This window comes from Hyperolius riggenbachi, chromosome 1, assembly GCF_040937935.1.
Source record: "Hyperolius riggenbachi isolate aHypRig1 chromosome 1, aHypRig1.pri, whole genome shotgun sequence".
Taxonomy (NCBI): Eukaryota; Metazoa; Chordata; class Amphibia; order Anura; family Hyperoliidae; genus Hyperolius; species Hyperolius riggenbachi.
Window position 1 is genome coordinate 296665848 of NC_090646.1, and position 27452 is coordinate 296693299.

Below are 27452 nucleotides of genomic sequence, written 5' to 3' on the forward strand. Positions count from 1 at the left end.
TGTAAACTGCTTTCTGCCACAGGGATGCAGTGTTTTTAGCAGGGCTTATAGTGCTAAAGTTAAATGTTTAATAAAAAGTGGGATTTTAGTAGACTTCAGTAGTCTCTTTAAGGTGGTTTATAATTACACAATTATGAGTCAAGGGAAGCGCGTGTGTTTGTGTGTTTTTTTTTGTTTTGTTTTGTTTTTTTGTTTTCCCTACCACTCCAGCCTAACGGGCAGGGCTTTGGAGTTGGCAGATGCAAATACTCAGGCTGTTCCGACCCATCTGTAGTGAGATGCAAATTCAAGTTCATGGAGGTTTTTTGTTTTTTTTTTTCAAATGTATACAGCTTGAAAATAGACCATTTATTTTCAAGCTGCATAAATTTGCATTAACCGTTGCATAATTCTGCTTGTACTCTTTTTTGCATCTAATTGACCATCTCTGCACCTCTGTATGTAAAGGACACCTGAAGTGAGATGTGTATTGACATTTCCTCTTAGAGACACTGAAGTGAAGGAAAAAAAAATTATGATTTGTATGTGTAGTACAGCTAAGCAGGGCTGTGGAGTCAGTCCAAAAATCCACCGACTTCGACTCCGACTCCTCAGTTTAGGATTCCACCGACTCCGACTCCACGACTCCGACTCCTCTAATTTGCATATTACAATTTTGTTGATTAAAAGTATGTAACATGAAATTCGTCTCTTAACTGCCAACGCTTAGGAATTTTACAAGACAACTGAAGTGAGAAGGATATGTAGACTACTATATTTATTCCCTTTAGACTAAAACTAGTCCTTGGTAAGAGTACTTGTAAAAGGTACAAACCGGAACAAAGAACATCTATCAAGCCCTAGGCAATGTAAGTGTGGGTACATGTAAGAATGATGTGCAGGTACTCTGCAGGGGAATGAGGAGATTGTAAACAGACAACACCTCTGTGTTCAAGGTGGACAGCATTCTCGGTGGATTCCCTGCAGCTCTGTGGGGAGTGCATATGTAGAGTATAGTACTACTGTGTAACAAAGTAAACCTGAGACAGATGAAATTAAAGTTTTATACATACCTGGGGCTTCCTCCAGCCGTCTTCAGGATAATCAGTTTGTTGTCCTCCACCACCACCTGGATCTTCTGCTATGAGTCCAGGTACTTGAGCCAGTCAGGCGTAGTGCGCATGCACACACTCCGCCGCCAGGAGCATACTACACCTGTGCAGCACTATTGCGCAGGTGCAGAATGCTCCTGGCTGTGGAAGCGGCATGCGGCCGGACAGCGCTGACTGGCTGAATTACCAGGACTCATAGCAGAAGATCCGGGTGGTGGAGGACAGCGAGGGACTGATTAGCCTGAAGGGGGCTGGAGGAAGCCCCAGGTATGTATAAAACTTTACTTTTCATCCGTTTCAGTTACCCTTTAATTTGTAGTCACCAAACCAAATTTTAATAACCTATCACATTATTTGATTTCATCAGCAAAGGGAGTGCATACATTTGAATAAATCGGCATCAATGCAGAATTTCCATCTCGTTGACCATCTCTATTAGTGACACAGCTACACATCAGGCTTTATTCTTACAGCATAGATGTTGTTTAGTATATATGAGATTCCTGTGTACACATCATATATACAGTCACAATCAGATGTGTATATCTGACCTTAAAAATACGGGGACTGCTTTATTGAAGCAGCACAAGTAACTAATTTTGACTGGTTTATTTCATTTTTGTGGACTAAGCACAGCTATTACTGTATATATACTGTATATATACTGTATATATACATTATTTTTAATGACTATTATCTGAGAAATAGAACATTTTATCATATTTTCTATTTTAATTAGTTACAAATTCATTAGGAGTCGGAGTCGGTGCATTTTTTTCCCGACTCCAGGCTCCCAAAATTGCCCGACTCCACGACTCCGACTCCACGACTCCGACTCCACAGCCCTGCAGCTAAGAAATAAAACATTAAGATCAGATACATCTGTCGGTTTCCAGTACAGGAAGAGTTAAACTCCAGCAGTTATCTCTATGCAAAAAAGCCATTAAGCTGTACGACTTTCAAAGTCGTGGAGAGGGCTGTTATCTGACTTTTATTATCTCAACTGTTGAACTATTTACTTTTTCTCTGCCAGAGGAGAGGTCATTAGTTCAGACTGCTCTGAAAAGGCCCATGCACACTTCGATTTCTGCAAACGACTGGTCGTTTGAACGTCCCGTCCGCCCGCTAAATCGGGCGTGTGTACTGACTGTCGTTGCTTGATGAGTTCGGCCTCCAATTCTTAAGTCGTAATTTACCAAAATATGACAGAATAAAAGCCTGGTAGACATTCTGCATATAAATAAGACTAGAACAAAAATCTTGTGAATTAAAATTTATGAAGACACTTAAATTTGAAACTGTACAAATAAGAGTAGTCAAAATCAGGGCAGAGGTCGATGCAGGCAGAAAGTAGTCAAAATCAGGGCAAAAATCGGTAACAGTATGGCAGAAGCACTTAGCTCAGAAGCATTTGGGAACCAAATGGCTATATTGTTACTGTCCTGTGCTTTCAAATAAGCTTTTCTGCCATGGCAGTCAAGTGACACAGGGGAGAGATCAAATTACAACTTGTGATTATAGACAAATGAGGCTAAACTCTCTCTACAGTATATACACGCACGTACGTACGTACATACATACGTACATACGTACAGCGCTGCGTAATATATTGGCGCCTTATAAATAAAATACATACTTGTACGTACATGAACGTGTGTGTGCACACACGCACAGCGACTTTCCTGTACATTACTTTCAGACCTGAACATCTTCAGGTCCACTTTAAAATTTAGCCCCACCCGCCACCGCGCACTGATTGGCCGCCAGGTCCCCGGAAGAATAGAGGGGACTTGGGTATCCCGGCGGCCGAAAAACTTAAAAAAAAAAAGTTAGAAGGGAGAAACCTGGGTCCCGCTGGCAGCGCTGATCGCGCGCGGGACCCAGGTAAACACAGCAGGAGGCAGCTTGTTCACAGCCCGACCTGAGCACGGGCCTTACCGCTGTGCACATAGAAATCACAGCCCGTGGTCAGGTCGGGCTTACCGTCAGGGAGGCTACAACAATGCAGATAGCCTGGCTGTCATGCTGATCTTCTACCTATTATACTTTTTAGCCATAGATTCAGAACAAGCACATGCAGATCAAGCGCTCTTTTTCAGGTGTGATTCACTTTAGTAGTGCCCAGACAAATCAGCAGGACAGCCAGGCAACGTGTCAGTGTAAAACTAGCTTTACATGTTGACTGAAGGAAGGCAACAAGCATGTCATTTAATCACAGAACTACTAGCTAGCAAGCAGATACTGTACTATATTGGCTGGTTTTGACCATGAAAACCATTAAGTTTTATTTAGGGCCTGCACACACTTGCAACGCAGGTGGCTGCCTGACCCATGGCTCCTGCATTTCTGACAGCTGTGTTTGTACAGCACACTGTAATGCAAGCAGCCATTTGTCACCAGAATACACAGCTGCGCAGCACTTTAGCGTGAACATCAGACATGCCGTGAAAGCACTTACTGATATATCTGCGGATTTCAATGTGTCGTGCATTTCTTACAGCAATTTCCTAAAATTTAAATTGTAATAAAATAAAAATTAAATAATTAGGAGTTAGTTGTTTTGTGTGTTTTTCCCCCTCCTTCTGAGTATTCACTACTTGCATCTATGGTTCAGGTTCCACCAATTCTTTACTGCCAAAGGAGGGGCCAGAGCCTGTAGGGTGACAGGAAAACCAAAAGCACAATGGTGCAGTATCGTTGGGTCATAAAGTATATGGCAGAATTGTGGGTATTGAATACTCACAAAGAGGGCTTGCAGTGCTGCAACCACTGTAAATTCCTATGGGGGATTTAAACCGCTCCCACTCAGTGCGCCAGATCTTCCTTGGTCCGGGTGGTCGCTCTCCTATGTTAGTTCCCCCTAGTTTTCTACAAATAGGAAAGAACACCTCCTTAGAGAGGCACCCAATGTTTGTCTTCTGTGTAGTAATCAACTCCAGATTAAAGTAAAAATAAAGATCTTATCGAAACAACAGTTTTGGAAAAAAAAATCTTTATCCAAATTAATTGCTGACATGTTTCATGGGTCTCTGCCCTCTTCCTCAGGTCAATAAAATGCCTTATGTGAAGTGTGAGCACCTGTATATCTAATTTTATTCACTATTTGTTTCCTGCAGTGGTCTGAATTCATGCAGCTTGGAAAAGATGTCTCAGATGCTGAATTGGACCTAATTATTTCCTCTCAGAAGCCCAATCAATGCTGTACCCTAATCTATACCTCTGGAACCACAGGGCAGCCTAAAGGAGTCATGCTGAGCCATGATAATGTGAGTCAATATGTTAAAGTTCAGGCTACTGGATTGTAAGCAAAATGTCAGTATAGTCATGATCTAATAATTTTATTCAGATCACTTGGACAGCAGCAGCGGCTGGAAGGACTGTTCGTCTCAGAGAAGCTACTGACCAACAGGAGATAGTAGTCAGTTATTTACCACTCAGCCATATTGCAGCACAGATGATAGATATTTGGCTAACAATGAAGTATGGCGGAGCCACATACTTTGCACAACCTGATGCTTTAAAGGTAATGCCTGGTGTTTCTGAACATTATAGAAAAGTATGTAATATGAATCTTTTTTTTTTTTTTTTTTTTGAGCTTTTTTTTTTTTTTTTTTTCCATTTGAATCATAGGGGTCATTGGCAAATACTCTGAGAGAAGTAAGACCGACAGCCTTTATGGGTGTTCCTCGAGTGTGGGAAAAAATGCAAGAAAAAATGAAAGCTGTTGGGGCAAAGTCTTCATCAATCAAGCGCAAAGTAGCTTCTTGGGCAAAAGGTGTGGGCCTGGAAACCAACTTGAAGAGGATGAATGGGTAAGGCTGTTGCAGTCATACAATCCTAGTCTAATTGACTCAATGACTGTTTTCTGTCTCTACTGAGTTGAAGGCTATATTCAAAGTGGGACGTTATAGAGCGATATGAAGGAGGCATTGCAACGCGGAATAACGCACTGCAACTAGTCTATGCTATGTTCAAAGTGCAAAGTTAGAGATGCAGTGTAGCGTTATGGTAACGCGCTGCTGCAGTAAACACATGTTAACAGGTACAGGGAAGCATACTTTTCATTGTTTGTATGCTTCATTGTACCTCACTTTATGTGATGTAAAGCAGCCATATGTGGTATGACATTTTTGTTGAGTTCCTGTTAAAACAGGAATACAATGCAACGTCGCATTGTGAACTGGTGGGCGACCTGATGAATGTATATGGGTAGCACAGTGAGATAGTCTATAGGTGTGCATGGAAAACTGGTGCAAAGAAATTTGGACTCCAAATTTTGGCTAGAAGAATATCAGTAATATTTACCAATGTCCTAACTGGATCATTACAAAACATTTTATTTTGTCTCCAGAGCTTCTCAACAGCCAATGACGTACCATGTGGCGAAAAAACTGGTGTTTAAAAAGGTTCGCAAAGCTCTAGGATTAGATCGCTGTTCAAAATGTTACACTGGAGCTGCCCCCATCACCAAAGATACACTGGAGTTCTTCCTCAGTCTCAATATTCCTGTGTATGAATTGTATGGAATGAGTGAGAGTTCAGGCCCACACACAATCTCACTGCCTGATGCCTTTAGGATTATGAGGTATGGTGGACATTTTACTTGCTTTCTAGGACTTGTTCGTGTGTTTTTTATTTTTTTTTTAGAAATTTCTTTTATTGACTGTACTGAACCACTTTATCTTAAATCCTGTATAAAGCTTCTAAAATAAATCTGATCCTTTGTGGGGAACAAAATCCCACCAGGACAACATGCATTTTTTTGTAATGGTCATTACACCTAACAGAACTGGTTTACTTTGTCTGTTGTGGAGGCAGCCCAGACAGACAACTGTTATGAGAGAGCAAGTAGAAGTTCATAGGTTGTTTTTCTTTAAGCTGTATATTTGCAGATGCAACAAAGTACCTCAGCGCAAAAAACGGACCACTCAGTAAAGACAGTACTTCAGGGATAAGGCAAGACAGTACCTGTGTCGGTGATACCCCACCTCTACGATAAGATCTGCCCAGAAGTATAATGCTTGATGTAATCCCGATATCCTTGGATCATCTAGGGCAATGACAGCGGCGCCGTCCGCCAAACAAGCTCCGCTCTCTGATACGGCTGGATGGCTTCCCCGATCACGTGATTCCTGAACTTCTGGTTTCCGCTTTTCTGCGGTTCACGCTGGTTGACAGTATGTGCTGGCTGCAATATCAGGGCACTATAGCGCTGGACGCTGAAATGGAAAAAGCGAAAATAATGCACACTGCTAGACACTGAGCCACACACGGGGAAGCTACTTACTAGCAAGTTTCTTGTTTATTGACCATTATTGCAACGTAACCTCCACATCCCGACTAGAGTTTCGGCTCTCGCCTTCGTCAGGGGGTGTGGCTACCTGATGAGGAGGTTACTTTTATAAACACTCCTCCCTTCACATACTATAGGGAGTAACAATTAAAATGCCAATAAATTAAGAGCAATGTTATTCAGGACAATATAAACAACTTAAATGTATTGCGAGCAGATCAGTAATCCAGGTTTTTTTCCCCCTATCATTCATTTCTAATAAAACAATTTAAGTCTATATTGGCATTGAGACCATTGGGTGCAAGGCTCTGTAGTTGGAATATCCAGCGGGTTTCCAACTGTGATAAGATATTTATCACACTGCCCCCTCTCCAATGTGGTTTTATTAAATCAATTCCATAGCAACGAATCCCAGTAGGGTCTCTGTGATGGACCTTTGAGAAGTGATCAGGGATGCTATGTGCTTTATCAGGGTGTCCTATATTGTAAATATGTTCCGAACATCTTTTCTTCACACATCTTCCTGTGCGGCCCACCTATTGCAGGCCGCACGGACACTCCAACACATATACGACGACATTGATTGAATTGCAAGTTGTACATTGATCAATGATGAATCCTTTCCCACTATATGTGGATGTAAATGTAGTCATCTTACAACCTCCATATTTCCAAATTCTGCATTTATTTGGCTGTTTGCAAGGAACTTACACTCGAAATCATAAGAGAATGAAAAGGCTGCTCAATGATAATTGGGGTATTTTGAGAGGATCCGGTTTTAGGTCCAGCATTACCTGATAAACCAAGAATAATTTACAGGAGACCGCAGAATCTGGGAGCTAAAATTGTAAAAAATTGTGTTAAAACAACAAGGCCACCTATGTTTCCCAGTTTGAAAGGTTTTTTTTTTTTGTTCCTTGCAAAAAGCCAAATGGAGAATTTGTGAATATGGAGGTTGTAAGATGACTTTTCCATCCACATATAGTGGGAAAAGATTCACCATTGATCAATTTAGAACTTGCAATTCAATCAATGTCGTCGTATGTGTTGGAGTGTCCGTGCGGCCTGCAATATGTGGGCCGCACAGGAAGACGTGTGAAGAAAAGATGTTCGGAACATATTTACAATATAGGACACCCTGATAAGAAAGCACATAGCATCCCTGATCACTTCTCAAAGGTCCATAACAGAGACCCTACTGGGATTCGTTGCTATGGAGTTGATTTAATAAAACCGCATTGGAGAGGGGGCATTCTGATAAAGACCCTATCACAGTTGGAAACCCACTGGATATTCTAACTACAGAGCCTTGCACCCAATGGTCTCAATGCCAATATAGACTTAAATTGTTTTATTAGAGATGAATGATTGGTGGGAAAAAAAAAACCTGGATTACTGATCTGCTCGCAATACATTTAAGCTGTTTATATTGTCCTGAAAAACATTGCTCTTAATTTATTTTGTTTAATTTTATTATTTCTCATAGATTTGTGCTTTTATTCCAGTGCACTCATTCTGATATTTTTATTGCATTTTAATTGGCACTTTAATTGTTACTCCCTATAGTATGTGAAGGGAGGAGTGGTGTTTATAAAAGTAACCTTCTTATCAGGTAGCCACACCCCCTGACGAAGGCGAGAGCCGAAACTCGAGTTGGGATGTGGAGGCTACGTTGCAATAATGCTCAATAAACAAACTTGCTAGTAAGTAGCTTCCCCGTGTGTGGCTGAGTCTGTCTAGCAGTGTGCACGCACTATTTTCGCTTTTTTCATTTCAGCATCCAGCGCTATAGTGCCCTGATATTGCAGCCAGCACATACTGTCAACCAGCGTGAACCGCAGAAGAGTGGAAAACGGAAGTTCGGGAATCACGTGATCGGGGAAGCCATCCAGCCGTATCAGAGAGCAGAGCTTGTTCGGCGGACGGCGCCGCTCTCATGCTGTAGATGATCCAAGGATATCGTTACATCAAGCATTATACTTCTGGGCAGATATCGTAGAGGTGGGGTATCACCGACACAGGTACTGTCTTGCCTTATCCCTGAAGTACTGTCTTTACTGAGTGGTCAGTTTTCTGCGCTGAGGTACGTTGTTTTTCTTTGACTGTAATTTTGGGGCTTTGGAACCAGCCCACCTCATAGCTGCAGACATTCCTGCTGCGCTCCTTGTTGTTTTATAAATATACAGCTTAGTTTGCATTTTTATGTTGAGTATTTAGTGGGCCATTCGCTAGACTGCATTTTCATTGCCCCAAGTTGCCATATTTGACAAATCTGGAAGTGGAACATCACAGGTGGCTGTTTGTTTCAGTTTTTAAACTACAAAATACTTGTGTACCACTGATGTCCTTTTTCAGAAATGATTAGCATTTCCGTAAAATAAACCAGAATTGAGAACTCCAAGTTTTGTTGCTTACCTGAGTAAATCCTGAGTAAGTGAGGCTCTGGATAGTATAGAGCGGGGTGGGTAAAATTTTTGACTCATGGGCCACAAAGGGTTGATTATTAAATTTAACATAGGGACCAGAATATGCACTTAAAGTGAAACGTGCCCCTAGTTCGGACCCAGTTCAGGTAGCTAATAAGCCCCTAACCCCCCCTTCCAATTATACCTGTATGTAGTATCGAGAGGGATACTGAATTCAACCTTGTATTGGCGGGCTGGATTAATAAACGAGACTGGCATGGCCTGCGGTTGTGGAACATGCATAGAACAAACATACACGCATTCAGCGCTGTAAAACCTATTTAATAAATAAGAGCACATATCCTTACCGTCCTCCCTGGGACAGATGGTGCATCTAACTAATCAAGCAAGGGAGCTGCTAGTACCTACATATGTGCCATGAAAACACACCATCAAGTTGTGTGGTTTTTACATGGCCTGACTTAGGACACATAGGACACTGGGCTACCTCTATGCGGTGCATGCGACTACGCAAGAGACTTTATTCTTGTAATGAAGATCCCAGCTTTTAACTTGGCTGTAGGGACAGCATTGATTGCTGCATGATTTTTTTTGTGAATGGATTCACGTGAGGATTTGCATGTGTGCGGAAGTTCATTTTGACTGTTTTGCTTTCCACACCCCTTCCAGCACCTCCCTATTAAATCTGCAAGTGTTTAAATGTCCTAGCTCGAGGTGAGGATCCTGGATTTCGTTTTTTTTTTTTTTTAATTTTGTTTGTTTTCAGTTAGGACACATATGACACTGGGCTACCTCTACGCAATGTGTGAGACCACGCAAGAGACTTTATACTTGTTATGAAGATCCTAGGTTTTAACTTGGCTGTAGGGACAGCATTGATTGCTGCATGACTTTTGTGAATGGATCTGCATGTGTGCAGAAGTTCATTTTGGCTTTGCTGGTATGGCCTGCGGCCCATACTTTGCTCATGGCTGATATAGAGCCTTCCCATTTGTCTTTCAGGCCCATTTATTCCGGTGCTTTCCACAAATGGCTATTCAGTCTGCTCAGTCGCTATTCAGCCTGCTCAGTCCAACAACACTAAGGGCTCATTTCCACTATAGCGAATCCGCATGCGTTGTCCGCATGCAGATTCGCACAGCCAATACAAGTGGATGGGCCTGTTTCCACTTGTGCGTTGTGCGGAGCGTTTTTGTGTGCGGGGAAAAACTGCACGGCAGAGCCGTCAGAATTCGCTCCCCGCACACCGCTAAGCGAATCGCATACAATGTATCTAATTGGGAAATCGCATGCGGTTTTGGCATGCGTATTTCTCATGCGATTTCGCATAGGAGGTAATGTTAATTTACACAGGCAGTGACATGGTTAAAATCGCCCACCTACTACCCTATGCGAAATCGCGGGAAAAACGCATGCAAAATCGCACCCGCATGCGATTTCGTCTGCGGTGATTTCTCGGCGACACCGCACAAGTGGAAATGCAGCCTAAAACTACTCCTGTTCCCAAGTTCTGAGGACAGGTGCATCGCTACTGCGCATGTCAGTCTGGACTTCCACATAATAGCTATGAACTCCTGAATAGCTATTTGGTTGAACAGCTTTACCTGCGGTCAGCGATGGCATTATGGGCCGGAGGAAGGAATGAGAAGGCTCTATACTATCCATAGCTTTCCCTCTACTTGGGTAAGTATCAACTTTTTTTTTTTTTTTTTTTTTTCAGGGTTGCTTTAACTGTATAAACTCCCGTGTAGGTGAGTGGTGCAGCACTGCAGTAGGTAGAACTTCCTCCATAACACAGCGATTATCAATTCCATGGCGTAAGGCCTCCACACTACATCACTAGTGGTTTTCCCTACCCATAACTCAGAAGCCCTGGAAACAAAACCTGTATCCATGGTCCAAACAGAGGGCTCACCGGAAGTGGCATTGGAAGCAGAACAGGTGCAAGTTTTACAAGGGTTTCTGGGGTGGGGAGTTGGGGGTAGTTTGAAGGGCAAAACTATTTTTTGCTACTTCTAAGGGTAAGATGCTTACAGCAATATTGCATTATTGAACACGAACACACCTATCTTTATGGATAAATATATTATCATATGAGTTTTGAAATAATAAAGTCCAAAAAAAGCAGCCCAGCATATGGTAATGTTTTCAGTTTACAATAGGACACCCAGTATCTGCCACAGTCTGGGATTGCCTGATGCTGGATGTGTGCGCCTGCCAGTTGCTTTAGAAGTAAAGACCGGCCCTAAAATAACCTCACCCCATGCAAGGCTGTGTGCAGCAGGGCGCCTCTTCTATACTTCCTGCAGCAGCCAGCTGCTTTGCTGTGTCCTTTGTGTATGACTCCCAAAGCCTGCATGTGACCCAATGCAGGTGAGGTGACACACAGGAACCCATACATGGACACAGCTGGGAGCTGCAGGAAGTGTAAAAGATTGTCCCTGGAGGTTTTGTAAGTCACTTCTGCTGCAAATAGCTATGCAAAGCAAAGTTCCACCCCCATTCTCCTATCTGATAGCTGGTTTTATTGTACGTGTTTGTTGGGAGCGCATGTGGGGGTGGTCCTTATGGGTAAGGAACCTAGCGGGGAGGGGGTATTTAAGGTTTGGCACTACCTTTACTAATCTTTACCAATATTTAGCTTTTAATGTTTACCAATTTTTTACTAGCGGCTATCTCAGGGCACCCTCTTTTTAATTTGGTGCCTTTTTTACATGTATGCATAAAACTATACTATGCTTACTAAAAAATTGCCTGAAGTTCCTTTTGTTTTCCTGGAAAGCAAGTTAAGGACCCACTATCGAAAATGTAAAATACAGGTTTATGCATATAGTTAAAATGTATGTTTGTCTTGGAACAAAATGCACTATTTTTTCCTATATCTGTCACTTGGGGCCCTTTTCCACCAGCGCGTTTGCGCTGGCTGAATCGCAAAACCGCAAACCGCTAGCGATTTTACAATTGCTACGGTTTGCTTTTTAACATAGGAATCGCGGTAGGTCATTTCCACTACCGCGATTCGCTTTTGTCGGGAACGCGAACGCGCGGCGGAGCGATAATTGCCGCGATTTTGCTATGCAGTGCATAGCAAAATCGCGGCCGCAAACGTCGGGGGAATAGCCGGTTTTGCGATTCAGCAATCGCTAGCGTTCAGCGTGAACGCTAGCGATTGCAGGTGGAAAAGGGCCCTTACAGTAGGTAGCAAACCTGTCAGTTCTGACAGGATGGACCCTTAGGGGGAGACCTGGGAGTTTTTTTTTTTTTTTTTTTTTTTTGTGCTTTTATGAATACTGTAAATGAAATGGTGAGAATCCTCAGGGGAAAATTCTACCTTTTTTTTATTTTTTACTACAGTGACAGGCATAGAAAAAGTCAGTATTTTGCTCTGGGAAAAATCTACATTGTATCTGCATGCATGCACGTATTGTACACGCTACACATTTTTGCAATAGTGGTCTGTTAAATTATGTAAATGAACTTGTCAAACTTAGTGTAGTTTTTGGACCAGTTAGGCTCTGTTCCCATTAACCATTTACTGCCATCCTAACGTATTAAAACGTCATGCTTACCGCTATTAACAGCAACATGACGTTTTAATACGTCGCGCATTCCCGCCGCTGCTACCGCCGTGTGTCCGCCGCTACCGCCGCCATTACCGTCGGGATCCCGTGCTGGGTGATTGGGGAAGAGGACCGAACAGTCCTCTACCCAATCGCAGTGCCTGGAGTGAATGGACGTGACCGCGAACAGCGGCTACGTCCATTCACATAAACAGGAAATGTAACAGTTTAATAAAGTGTAAAAAAAAAAAAAAAAAAAAAAAAAGTGAACACGTCCTATGAGTGTTCACTAGCGCCATCTTGTGGCCAAAAAGTATATTACACCTACAAAATATACATTTTCAAGTATATACACATCATTAATAAAATTCCACTTCCAACACTCCCCCCCCCCCCCCCCCCCCCCAAAAAAAAAACACTTGTAAAAAAAAAAATCAGCTTAAAAAAATAAAAATAAATAGTTGCCTTAGGGACTCAGCTTTTTTTATTCTATATTTTATGGGGGAAAATTAATTTTAATTTATTACATAGGGGCTTGTAATTATGGCCAGAACAAACAGAAAAATAACCACTTATATTTCAAAATAATATACTGTCGCCATACATTGTGGTAGGGACATAATCTAAACGGTTTAATTATCGGGACCACTGGGCAAATAAAACGTGTTTGTTTTATCCACAGGAGAATGTTTAATTTTAAAACTATAAAGGCTGAACACTGAGAAATAATGATTTTTTTTTCTTTTTTTCTTATTAAAATGCATTTAGAATAAAAAAATTCTTAGCAAAATGTACTATCCACAGAAAGCCTAATTGGTGGCGAAAAAAACGAGGTATAGATCATTTTCTTGTGATAAGTAGTAATAAAGTTATTAGGGAATAAAAGGGAGGAGCGCTGACAACTGAAAATTGCTCTGGTCCGTTAGGATAAAAACCCTTGGGGGTGAACTGGTTAAAGTGGAAAAAAGGCTTTTTTTTTTTTTTTTCCCTCCGGGTCTCTACTCATTGCTAAGCAGACAGTGAACGGCTCCAGTGTGATACATAGAAGCCATTCACATTTCTTACAAGTGGACCGCACTTCTGCGCAGTCCACGATAATCACGGGCCAGGCTGATGCATTCCCCCCCCCCCATAAAACCTACGGGGGAGCACATCTGCCCTGGGCTCCAGCCAGATCACTGTGGACCATCAGAGCGGACAAAATACTGTCTGCTCCCACTCGCTGCAAGTGATCCAGAAAAAGTAGGAACACAGCCTTAATTGAAGCTAAAGGAGCTTTATCCAGCAAAACAAAGGCAGCTGATAAAAGGGTCATGACTTCTGTTTCTGCTTTGTCATCCATACTGTAAAAGTTGCTGTTTAGAAGGCAATCTTGTACATGCAGCCATTAAACTGAAAATAAACATGAGATTTATTTGTTACTAATCTTCTATTCACTAACAGTAAAACCGTTCACGAACAAGTAAAACACAAGGACAGTTCTCTGTTTCTCTCAAGTGTGACTTTAAAATAGTCACCTGTAGGAAGAACATGCTTACTTGCCCACTAAAGCTTACAGTGGTCCCTGCTTGTCCTGTTTTCATTTCGTCTTGCGCATTTGACACCATATCATGAAAATTTAACCATTGGCCCTATAATTTTGACAAAAACCTTATTCTGTTCAAGCTATCCTGCAAGAAATTACTGCTCAAACTTCTTTACCCTGAACCCTTCAAACAAGTTTACACAATATACTCTGAATTTCGCTGCTACAAAACCAGGAGATAGCTTGGCCAGTAGTCCTAGACCTGCTGTCTATTCACCCTCAATGCGTTTTAATTTTGCTTACATAAACTTTAAGTGTCCTGAACAATGTGCACGATGGTGTTGGTGATTATTATAGCTTTAGAGGGCAAACTTTTGTGACCCTTGAAGACCATTTCATTAGTAAGCACACCACTTCACTCACCTGAACTAAATCTTATCTGAAAAGACAAGTGTACTTCTGCATCTGCCAGGTAAATTCCAGATTGCTTCTGGATTGGTAAATAAATTATAATCCATTACTATTTTTGCCACTCTAAATGGGAAGCCAGGAACTCCTCACATCTCTGTACAAACCTTATCTATTCTGCAGTCTGTACACCTCATACAGGAAAGCTGTGGCTTCTTCCCTTGTTCTTCTCATGCCCTTTAACTCCACATTTTTAGCATTACATTCTTATCTGATCTGAATACCAGAACTATGATTTGCTTATCACCCTGAACAATCCTTTAATCCTTTAATCCTTTTTATTACATATGTGCCATGATCAGACAGTACTTGCAAATATTCTTTCTGATTAAGAACTGTAATTCTTAACCTAGTCACACTTTAACACCTCCCGGCCTTTAAGAAGTTAGCTATTGCAGTGTTTTTAACGCTTGACCTTGAATAGACATGTAAATATTACTAATTAAGCAGGCCATACACCTATAGATTCCCACCTAATGTTCCAAAATGATCGATTTCTTTTCTTAAAATCGAATCAGAAGGAATCCATTCCTACCACACACTGCGCATCAATTTCCAATAGATTCCAACAGCACATCTATTGTGAATAGATCGAACCGCAGCTTTACACTGTTCAATGGCCCAGTGTTCCGCTGCATCAAACAATGCCCTCACCCCGCCCCTGATTGACTTGCATTTTTTTTCATCCTGTCAGATCGATAGATCTTGACCAAAAAGCAATCGGACATTTTGTATAATCCATTTCCAGCAGACGAATAGAATCTGCAGTCAATTGAATGAGAAAATCTGTGATGGAATGGGCACCTTTACACTGGAGAGAAGTGTGGAGGAACTAGAATAGTTTTGATGTAGGGGAATATGGTAGCATAATAATAATAATAATAATAATAATAAAAATAATAAAAATAATAAAAATAATAAAAATAATAAAAATAATAAAAATAATAATAATAATAATAATAATAATAAAAATAATAAACATCAAAAACCATTCCCAGAGTGGGATCAGCAATGCAGGACAGGGAGACAGTTGCCTAATTACATTATAAAGGTGTCTTTGGAGGCTGTTCAATATATCTGAACATTGCCTTGCACTGCACTTCCACCACACTGAATCCAATACTTGTCTATACTCTAGTCCTCCGAACTTCATTACACCTCACCCACTGTGCCCTTTCCAGAGGTGCCATATAATCCCACTCTGTGCCTCTGTATACTACACATTCATAAATCAATGTAGCATTCTACTTATCACGGTCTGCCTCATACCAGTTTATTTCTGTGCTTTACGCCTCATCTATATCTCTTGTTTTGAGATCTTGAATGTTTGGTGGCACTCCACAATACAGTTGCATCCTTTGACTGGAAGGGACCAAACATAGTGACATAACCTGTTCTAACAAAAGGAATGGCAGCTGGGACAGCCATACTATTATAGGAAAAAAAAAATCTAAGTAGATAACTACTTGTTCTACTTGCATAACCTATATTCTACTGTCCATGTTTTTTTATATAGTAAATGAGAACTCTGTTCCTGGCATATTCCTTCTCTATTCCCTCTGACTGAAGCCAATCCTGATGTCATTTCATCTTACTTTTTTTCCCTCCTAGAAACTGCACTGTCATAGCCAGCTTGCTTTGTAAGCACATGAGCACAGCTCACTGAACTGACCTCAGCCAATCAGTGAGGAGCAGGAATGTGGGAGGGGAGAGGACAAGCTTTCTTCTCCTTGGTAATGGCAAAAATAAAGCCAGGCTGACTGAGATAAGATTTATTACAGCAGAAACCGTTCTGATAAGATTGGAGTTCTTGCAATGCAGGGTAAGGTTGCAGGCTGCATATTAAACACAGAGCAGAGGGAAAATGGAATTTGATTCTGTGGCAGACAATCCCTCTTTAAAGAGAATCTGTATTGTTAAAATCACACAAAAGTAAACATACCAGTGCGTTAGGCAACATCTCCTATTACCCTCTGACACAATTTTGCAGCTCTTTGCCGCATTAAAAGTGGTTAAAAACCGTTTTAAAAAGATTGTTTATAAACAAACAAAATGGCCACCAAAACAGGAAGTAGGTTGATGTACAGTATGTCTGACACATAGAAAATACATCCATACACAAGCAGGCTGTATACAGCCTTCCTTTTGAATCTCAAGAGATCATTTGTGTGTTTCTTTCCCCCTGTTCTCATGCACTGAAGTTTCAGGCTGCTCTTTTTTTCTCCTGCAAACAGCTTTGCCCTTCTCTGTAATTCTTCAGTATGTGAAAGCCCAGCCAGCTCAGAGGACGATTTATCCAGCTTGTAAAAGATAAGAGAAGAGAGAAGCTGCTCTAATCTAAATAATACACAGGCAGTGTGCAGAGAGGGGCCTGGAAGGGGAAGTTCATATCAGAACCACAACACTGAAGAACTTGGCAGCCTTCCAGACACAGGCTGACAAGTCTGACAAGGGAAAGATACATTGATTTATTACAGAGACTGTGATAGCAGAAAGTGCTGCAGTAAGCCAGAACACCTTAGAATAGCTTTTGGAACTTGTAGGATGATAAAAAACAGGATGCAATTTTTGTTACGGAGTCTCTTTAAGCAGGCTTGTAATATCAATGGGGATAGTTAATTATTCAATTACTCCAAAACCAATATTTAGGATTGCTTTTGCCATCAGAAAATGTATAACTTTTCATCAAATGCACGTGAACCAGCATAATACTTTGGACTGATCTAAGGGCTCAAACGCACTATAAGCACTTTTTAAGAGCTTTTTAAAAAACGCTCCTATTGACTTGCATTAAAATCGTGAACGCGGTAAAATATTTTTTTATTTTTTTTTAAATTTAAAATCGCAATAAAGTCAATGGGAGTGTTTCTTAAAAAGCTCTCAGAAAGCTCTGGAGGCCAAAAAGCGCTCAAAGCTAATCTAGTGTGTCTGAGCCCTAAATGAGGGATATAGCAGACTTCAAAAAATAAAATTATACAGGGACACCAGGAGCTCAATATAGTGTATTTTCTGCAATTGGATACCATATATACTTGCATATGAGCCACATTTTTGGGACTTGACATAACATGCACCACACCCTGCCCCACATACAGGGGAGGCTAAGGGGGGGGGGGGCATTGTGGGTGTTGGCATATCCACAGATCACATTTAGGTAAAAGTTGGGGAGATTGGCCTGTACATAGTTAGTTATTTGGGTTGAAAAAAGACTTGCGTCCATCTGCTTCAACCAAAGAACAAAGTAAAACACCAGCCTGCTCCCTCACGTATCCCTGTTGATCCAGAGGAAGGCGAAAAACCCTTACAAGGCATGGTCCAATTAGCCCCAAAAGGGAAAAAAATTCCTTCCGACTCCAGGTGGCAATCGGATAAAATCCCTGGATCAACATCACTGGGCATTACCTAGTAATTGTAGCCATGGATGTCTTTCAACGCAAGGAAAGCATCTAAACCCCCTTTAAATGCAGGTATAGAATTTGCCATAACTAATTCCTGTGGCAATGCATTCCACATCTTAATCACTCTTACTGTAAAGAACCCTTTCCTAAATGGCTAAAAGATTTTTTCCTCCATGCACAGATCATGTCCTCTAGTCCTTTGTGAAGGCCTAGGGATGAAAAGCTCATCCGCCAAGCTTTTATATTGCCCTGATGTATTTATAAATGTTAGTTAGATCCCCCTCTAAGGCGTCTTTTCTCTAGACTAAACCCAGTTTATGTAACCTTTCTTGGTAAGCGAGACCTTCCATCCCACGTATCAATTTTGTTGCTAGTCTCTGCACCTGCTCTAAAACTGCAATATCTTTCCTGTAATGTGGTGCCCAGAACTGAATTCCATATTCCAGATGTGGCCTTACTAGAGAGTTAAACAGGGGCAATATTATGCTAGCATCTCGAGTTTTTTTTATTTCCCTTTTTAATGCATCCCAAAATTTTATTAGCTTTAGCTGCAGCGGTTTGGCATTTAATACGATTATTTAACTTGTCGATGAGTATTCCTAATTCCTTCAAGTTTGATGTCCCCATCTGTATCCCATTTTGTATGGTGCTAGACCATTGGTACGACCAAAATGCATGACTTTACATTTTTCAACATTGATTTTCATCTGCCATTTGTGCCCATATAGCCATCCTATCCAGATCATGTTGCAATATGTCACTATCTTCCTGAGAGTTGATGATTCTGCACAATTTTGTATCATCTGCAAAAATAGCAACATTGCTTTCTACTTCATCTACTAGGTAATTTAGAAATAAATTGAAGAGCATTGGACCCAGTACAGACCCCTGTGGAACCCCACTGCTAAGTCACCCATTCTGAGTATGATCCATTGACCACAACTCTTTTTTCTGTCCACTAGCCAGTTCTCTATCCATGCAGACGGAGTCTTCCCCAGTCCTTGAATCCTCAACTTTTGCACCAGACTTTTGTGGGAAACAGTGTTGAAGGCCTTTGCAAAGTCCAAGTATATCACATCTACAGCATTCCCAATATCCACATTAGCGTTCACTACCTCATAGTTACATACATAGTTACATAGTTATTTTGGTTGAAAAAAGACATACGTCCATCGAGTTCAACCAATATAAAGTACAACATCAGCCTGCTCCCTCACATATCCCTGTTGATCCAGATGAAGGCAAAAAAAACCCTTACAAGGCATGGTCCAATTAGCCCCTAAAGGGAAAAATTCCTTCCCGACTCCAGATGGCAATCAGATAAAATCCCTGGATCAACATCATTAGGCATTACCTAGTAATTGTAGCCATGGATGTCTTTCAACGCAAGGAAAGCATCTAAGCCCCCTTTAAATGCAGGTATAGAGTTTGCCATAACGACTTCCTGTGGCAATGCATTCCACATCTTAATCACTCACTGTAAAGAACCCTTTCCTAAATAAATGGCTAAAACGTTTTTCCTCCATGCGCAGATCATGTCCTCTAGTCCTTTGAGAAGGCCTAGGGACAAAAAGCTCATCCGCCAAGGTATTATATTGCCCTCTGATGTATTTATACATGTTAATTAGATCCCCTCTAAGGCGTCTTTTCTCTAGACTAAATAAACCCAGTTTATCTAACCTTTCTTGATAAGTGAGACCTTCCATCCCACGCATCAATTTTGTTGCTCGTCTCTGCACCTGCTCTAAAACTGCAATATCTTTTTTGTAATGTGGTGCCCAGAACTGAATTCCATATTCCAGATGTGGCCTTACTAGAGAGTTAAACAGGGGCAATATTATGCTAGCATCTCGAGTTTTTATTTCCCTTTTAATGCATCCCAAAATTTTGTTAGCTGAGCATAGAAGCTGAGCATGTTAGTCAAACCGGACCTGTCTTAAGTAAACCCATGCTGATGCTGAGAAATAAGATTTTCCACTATGAAGTCATGTATAGTATCTTAGTAACCCCTCATAGTTTGCAATACAGTTTGCAAACCGTTTGCAATACATTGGACGGCTTATACACAAGTATATACGGTATGTAGAGAAAAATCTGTACTCGCAGACCTGGGTTGACTAGAAAAGTAACCACCCACAGCACATGTGGAAAGGTACCCTCCCCACTTGGCCTTTGCTCGCCCTGTCTAATGGTGCATACACACGACAGATTTTTCCAAACGACCGGTTCTCACCCCCAAAAAAATGAAGTTCAGAACTGATGGCTGTACAAGTGTTGGCTTACCTTCTACACAATATTATTGTATGCTTCAAGCAAAATATTACAACAACAAACAGTACGATTGTTGCAATATAATGAAGCATACAGTCTCATTGTGTCAGAGATAAGCCAACACTTTAACTTGTAAGACACATACTACCTTATCAGTTCATATGTTTAAATGAGCTCTCATTATGTATTTTTTGTTCTTTAATGAAAAGCAGATCATGGTTTAGATCAAATGTACGCAGAAATTGTAGTCTCTAAATCAAACACAGCACACGTGCAGCTGCAATTTGCATGGCAAGGGGTATTTGGATCCAATCTCCCAAAATATTATGCAGGTGCTGTCAACTGCCTAACCCAGAGATATTGTAAGGCAGGACTTTGAGTTTTGCATTCCATTTGAGGACCCCTAGGTAGCATTTATGTGTGTTTTTTGTTTTGTATGCATACTCATAATTTTTTTTTATTTCTTTTAAGTTGTGGGAAAGTAATACATGGCTGTAAAACACAAATATACCAACCAGATGGTGATGGCAATGGAGAAATCCTTTTTTGGGGGCGTCATATCTTTATGGGCTACCTCAACATGGAGGATAAAACGTTGGAGTCCTTGGATGTGGAGGGGTGGCTGCATTCCGGAGACCTTGGAAAACATGATGATAAAGGATTCCTTTTCATCACTGGAAGAATTAAAGGTAATTATATTCATCTAGCCATCCTACAGCTGCTTTCCCAAGATTATTTTGCATGGGCCACTAATACTGCACTAGGGATGATCAATAATATGCAAATATTTCTCAGTTCATGTAAATTTTATGAAAATATTCAGCTTAAAAATGGACCAATTTAAACCTGGGTGGGACTTGATTGGTCTGTTTTCAAGCTGCATGTATTTGCATAAAAATGTACGTACATTTGTATCAACTCAGAAATATTTGCATATCATTGGCCACCCCTACACTGCACCTTTTGTGGCTCTGTGTCCAGATTAAGGCTCAGTTTCCAACCACTGCAATTCCCTCAGTTTTCCTGCACACAAATTCAGATCCAGAATGACGGCCTTAATTTAAATCAAGTCTGTTTCTGGTTCATGTGCAGGGACATCTCTTCTGTAGGATCTTTCCGCAGATGTGCATCCCAATCCCTGTTGCCATACATTGGCACAGCAAGGGGCTTTGAATGCAGTTTTGTATCCGTAACAGATGCGGTGGGTTGCCGTAGTATACCAGTATGACGGTATACTGCGGTTTGATTGTGCATGGTAATCCTACCATGCACAATCTAGTTTAACCGGTTTTCGGGAGGGTGGGACAACTTAATGGCAGGCGCACAAACAGCGGCGGGGATAAGTAAATACTCGCTGGGTCCTGCACACTGTTCTGGCTTCATTCTTCTTGTTCTTGCATCACATCTCCCTAAAACAGTGCCTCCTGGGCGCTAGTACCAAGCGATGATGCAAGAACAGGATGTAGAATGAAGCCAGTACAGCGTGCAGGATGCGGCAAGTGTGTATTTGCTTATCCCTGACGCTGCATTCCCCCCCCCGGCTCTCTATACTGCAGGCACCTATTCGGGCTACACCTACTACTAGGGTGGGGGCACATTATTTAAGGGGGGGGGGGGGCTCGGATCCAAATAATATATTACCGTGGTAAATTTGACTGTTATCATACCATGGAATTTCATACTATTACAACCCTACACACGGTACGTGTGGAAATTGAGCCCAACTACCCATGTGGGGTTATTGTTTGTCTGCAAAATCATGCATAGTACAACAGAATGTATATGGATTGTATTTTATGAACTGTAATTGCACTCATTTTAAATGTTCTATAAAGAGCCGAGACCTTTTTAGCACAGCATATGCTTTCTATGAAAAGCTTTGGTGTTTTTACACATTTCATGCAGGGTGCATCTTTCTCACTGCAGCTTCTTGTGACCATAGCTTGTTGCTATTTGTAAATGTTTGTAGACTGTGCTCCGACACGTGTTTGTGCTCAGAAAAATGACTCCTATACAGAGCTTGTCTAACCTGTGTTGGCAAAGTGACACCTAAAGCTTGTACACACAAGACCATATTCACATCCAATCAAACTATCTGATCAAGATAAGCATCTTAATCATTTTGGAAAAAAAGATATACATTTATGTAGGATTTAAAATAAATTAAAATACAAGTGTGCACTACTTTCAGTATTTTTTCTTTGTTTTTTTTTTCTTTTTGTTCAAAAGCTGAAAATCAAAACCAGTGTTTCAAGACCTTTGTCCAGTGTCTGGGGAAAAAAATGGCGTCAAGTAAATTTTTTGCTCTTCTACACTATACTAGCACTGCTGCCCATTTATGAGCCATAAATGCCCTAATGTTTAGAGGCTCCATATATGCTACAATGCATTTGGCAAAATACTTCTTAATACTTGTTTTCTGCACAAGTCGTGTGACCAGCAATGTGGATCATGGGACTTCCTGTGGGTGGGGTATAAAGGTGTCATTGGTGTAAGGTGCGGCCTGCCTGAGGAAGGGCTAAGCCCGAAACATGTTGTGTGCCTCTGTTTGCTCTGTATGCTGTTAATAGTCTACTTGAAGCATTGTGTGCAGTCTCTAGTTTGTACAATATTTTTCCCACACCTTCTCAAAATTAATAATTTGAAAAGATTCAGATTTTGTAATAAAAGTAGTGGTATTTTCCATAATGCAGTACATTTAACATTTAGAGAACTTGTCTTATGTATTAAAGTACACCATAAAACTGCCTTTGCAGGCACATAGAGTGGTTTATTACATATATCAGTGCCACGGAATACATTGGCACTTTATAAATGTTTACACTTTCCTAGTGTGTGTGTGTGTGTGTGTGTGTGTTAGGCAGCACCAAACCATCCAAAAGCGACTTTCTAATGTCCCTCTGTCCCAGGAACAGCAGTAAGGATTCAAAGAGAAGTGACCCAGCACAGTCTTCAGTAATTTAAAGAGGAACTCCAGTGAAAATATAGTAAAAAAAAAAGTTTTTTTTTTTTTTTTTTTAACCAGAATTATGTATAAATGATTTAGTCAGTGTTTGCCCATTGTAAAATCTTTCCTCTCCCCGATTTACATTCTGACATTTATTACATGGTGACATTGTTACTGTGGGCAGGTTATGTAGCTGCTCCTAGCTGTTTTGGCTGTAAACAGCTAATTCCTGTCTGTGAACATTGTTACATTGTGGCAGTTTGTCCAGAGTACCGCGGTACTCAGAGCTTCTTGTGGGAGGGGTTTCACCACAAAATCAGTCATACAGCGCCCCCTGATGGTCTGTGAAAATCATATTTCTCATGTAAAAGGGGTATCGGCTACTGATTGGGATAAAGTTCAATTCTAGGTTAGAGGTTTCTCTTTAAGCTCTCTTATTAACCTCCTTAGCGGTAATCACAAGCTCAGCTCTGGGTGGAAAAAATCATGCCAGGAGCCATAGCCGCCGGGAGGTTACTGCAGAGTATAGCGCGTAGCGGGTGTTTTAACTCTCCTCCTGGGGATCCCAACATCGGCCACCATTCTTCTTCTTACTCTCCCAAAAGTCTGTCCTCATTTGCTTCCATGTCATGCTGCATCTGTCCCTCTCTGCTGCATCTGTCTCAGTAGCAGTGATTGGCCCAATGATTGAGTCATGCTCCTGCCCCCCAGACTATCGTGTTCATTCAAACAAGGTGTGTGTGTGTGTGTGTGTAAAAATATACATATTATACACACTCTCTCTACCTTCTTTATTAATAGTATGTTTTCGTTCACTTCAGAGCTAATAATAACTGCAGGTGGAGAAAACATCCCCCCTGTTCCCACTGAAGATGCTATAAAGGAACAGTTACCAATAATAAGTAATGCTATGCTCATTGGAGACAAGAAAAAATTCCTCACCATGCTGCTTACATTGAAGGTCAGTTTTGACATGAAGTTGTCCTTATAAAATCTGATACCATTTTACTTTTCTGATTTTTTTTTTTTCTGCAGGATAGGGTACATTAGGTTGGGTCTGATACCGATCTTAAGTTTAATTTGAGAGCTTTTTAATTAAATTGCTCCTCAGTGTTGCAGTTTCATGGGTAAGCCTGAGGGCTTGTTCACACCTAAAATCGCTAAGCACTATCAATTTGCGGTAGCGTTTTCAGTGGATGAGTTTTCCACGATTTTGGAGCGATTAGCGTTTCTATATATGCTAATGGCGATTGCTCCAAAATTGCTGGAAACATGCTGCATGTGACACGTTTGCGATTAGCGATAATTGCGGAACGTCCGCTATTATCTCTAATCGCTCAAGTGTGAACACTGCCATAGACTAGAATAGCACTAGAGATTTAAAAAAAAAAACTCTAGCAATTTAGCGATTAGCGGGAATCGTGTGATTCCCGCTTAGGTGTGAATGAGCCCTTAAAAAGAGAGGCTAATTGTCACCGATATGAATCTGAGAGCTCAAAGAGCAGCTGTCAGCCATACTATCTCAGGAAAAAAAACCTATACATAGATAGATGGATATAAATACTTGCTCTACTTATTTATTGCACTGTCCAAGTTTTGATTTTAGTGACTTTTCTATAGTAAAAAAAGAGAAAATCCTTCTTAGAATTCTCCATTTTAACTATTTTGAAGCCAATCCCGATGTCATTTCTTCCCTTACTCTCTTCTGCCTGATTGTGTATGCATTGCCCTCCCTCCTCCCAGTCTTCAGGCACTCCCACCTAGCTCTGCAATAGAGTGGCTAATATTTCTCATGCTGAGATAATGCAATCAGTGTTGTGGGAGGGAAAAACAGGAGGGGAAGAGGCTTCAGCCAATAGGGCTGCATTAGTTAAGTCTGCGGGTAAAGTAGAGACGCAAAAAAGGACAACCCAGCTGGCCCTGCAACTTCCTTTTGTGCTGCAATGCAGCAAATGCTCATTCCCCAGTTTACCTGACTTACCAACAAGAAAAGGAATAGTGATTTTTAACTTTTGGAATGCCTGGTTAGCATCCTTATTATTTACCAGAAAAAGAGTGATCTATTTTATGCCCGACAGTTACGGTACACTAAATTTAGCCTTTGCATAGTAGGTCAAGAAAATATTAATCAACATCTTGTGATTTCCTTCCAGTGTATTATGAATGCTGACTCTGGAGAACCTGAAGATGAACTGAGCCCGGAGGCAATAGAGTTTTGCCAGAAACTTGGAAGCAAATCCACAAAAGTGTCTGACATAGTGGGACATAAAGACAAGTTGGTCTACGCTGCAGTTCAGGAAGGCGTAAATGTTGTGAATGAGAGGTCTACCTCCAATGCACAGAAAATTCAAAAATGGATCATTCTAGACAGAGACTTCTCTATTACAGGAGGAGAGCTGGGTAAGATTGCATGCAGTACTCTGTAATCCTATGTTTCCTATGATAAATACTTTACTCTAAACAGGTGATAATTTTGTATTGCAAATCTGATTTCTGAACATCTGCAAAGGCCATTTGGGTTGGACAACCTACATAGTAGCGGCAAAACAGAAAAGGAGAACATCAACTAATCAGTCCATTGATTTCCGATCTGTTGGTGCTTTTACAAATCAATAATTTGTCTACAAACTCACTTGCCTTGCTGGCCATACCTAAAGGTGGGTACACACATCAGATAAGTCTTTGGAAAATGAAAGATCACAGGCCAATTTTACCCCCTTCCATGTAGTACAAGAGCATTCCTACACAGTCTATTCTATTGAGCTCAACTCCCCATCAGATAAAAAAAATCTTTTGCAAGAAGCTGTACACATGCAAAAGATCCGTATATCTGTAAAACATCAGTTCCTGCAAAATGCATTCATAGTATGTCTGCAGATCCTCATACACACCTTGTTTAACAGACATTCATCTGAAGATCAGATCCACCAGGATCGATCTTCAGATCTGTACATTGTCTGATCTGCAGATAAATGTCCGTTAAATGAGTGTATGAGATCTGCAGATATCATAGACTATAAATGCATTTTGCAGGAAAAGATCTTTGGCAAGAACTGATCTTTGGCAAGAACTGATCTTTTGCAGATACTGATCTTTTGCAGATACTGATCTTTTGCAGATACTGATCTTTTGCAGATACTGATCTTTTGCAGATACTGATCTTTTGCATGTGTACAGCATCTTGCAAAGATTTTCATCTGATGGGGAGTTCAGCTCAATAGAATAGACTGTGTTGGTATGGCTCTCATACTACATGGAAGGGGGTAAAATTGGTCTGATCTTTCATTTTCCAAAGACTTTTATATGATGTGTGTACCTAGCTTAAGACCTAGGGCTCAATTCACGAAGACTGGTTAGGTAAAAACATGTGGTGGTAACACCACAGTGTGTCAGCACTTGACACATGGTGTTACCGCTGCAATTAAAGCGGACCCAAACCAAACATTTTTTTTGTATTAAAAATATTTAGTTGCACCACTCTTAACACATACAAAGATAAACACTCCTTCAAACCTATGAGCATTTCAGTGCATGTTTTCACCCTTCTCTTTTCATAACTATGGTTATACTGGGGGCAGCCATTAGCAATTCCTCCATTGCCAGACACCATCTACTCCACCTGTTTGCTGGATTTTTCCCGGCAATTTGAAAGGAAGGGAGGGGTTCCTCCAATAAATGTAAAATATTGTATATTTGTCGTCATGCAGCTGAAAAAAGGCTGCTATTTATTATAATTTAGAAAATAGATTTTATTTCTGAAATCTTGTATTTTTAATTTGGGTCCACTTTAAGCTGCATTTAAATAGCACTGGAGGGCAACAGATGAGACTGAACTGCTTGGCGAATGCGCAGTTGAGCCTCCTGTCTGAAAGGGGCCTTATGCTGGGCATACACGGCGTCGAGGGAGGCTTATCAATCGAGCCTGATGGCTCGATTGATAATATCCGACGTGTCCGATCACCGCGGGGATCGATTCCGCGCTCGATACCTGCGGGTGGACAATAGCGGCGAATCGAGCGGAAGATGAGGGACGAGCAGGAATCGATCCGGGCGCGGCAGGAGGTGATCTGGCGGCTAATCGGCCGCCGGATCGACTTGTGTATGCCCAGCATAACTTGTATATCAGTATGCTGTGTTGGGAACAACTTAAAGCCAGACCCGGCAGGTTTGCATTAGATTTACTGATGCTTACCCTGGGGGGGGGGGGGGGGGGGGGGGGAGGGGGGGGAGTCTGTGGATTCTAAAGAAGCTTCCCCGGTTGTCGTCCAGAGACCCTTCCAGCACTGAGACCCCTGCATTGTAGCTTCCATGCGCATGCGCACTACAACTATCGCACTCATCCACTGCTGGAAAAGTCAAGCCAGATCGGGTCCGTCTTACCGCAATGTGGCTTCCCAAAGAGAACAGTGTGGAATGGAGCTGGCGTGCATGCGCGGCTCTCTGAAAGCATCAACCTAGACTTTAGGGGTCCCA

General features: G+C 41.3%; 1 protein-coding gene across 8 annotated transcripts in view; it reads left to right on the plus strand.

The window, feature by feature from the left end:
* ACSBG2 (acyl-CoA synthetase bubblegum family member 2) overlaps positions 1-27452 on the plus strand; it is a 256592-nt gene that overhangs the window by 219117 nt on the left and 10023 nt on the right. For all 8 annotated transcript variants that reach the window (XM_068233748.1, XM_068233750.1, XM_068233747.1 and 5 more), the window contains 7 exons: positions 4208-4357; positions 4438-4614; positions 4722-4903; positions 5443-5676; positions 20504-20721; positions 23801-23940; positions 25133-25379. In XM_068233748.1, coding sequence (XP_068089849.1) covers positions 4208-4357; positions 4438-4614; positions 4722-4903; positions 5443-5676; positions 20504-20721; positions 23801-23940; positions 25133-25379 — 1348 coding nt within the window. The remainder of the gene's footprint in view (positions 1-4207; positions 4358-4437; positions 4615-4721; positions 4904-5442; positions 5677-20503; positions 20722-23800; positions 23941-25132; positions 25380-27452) is intronic.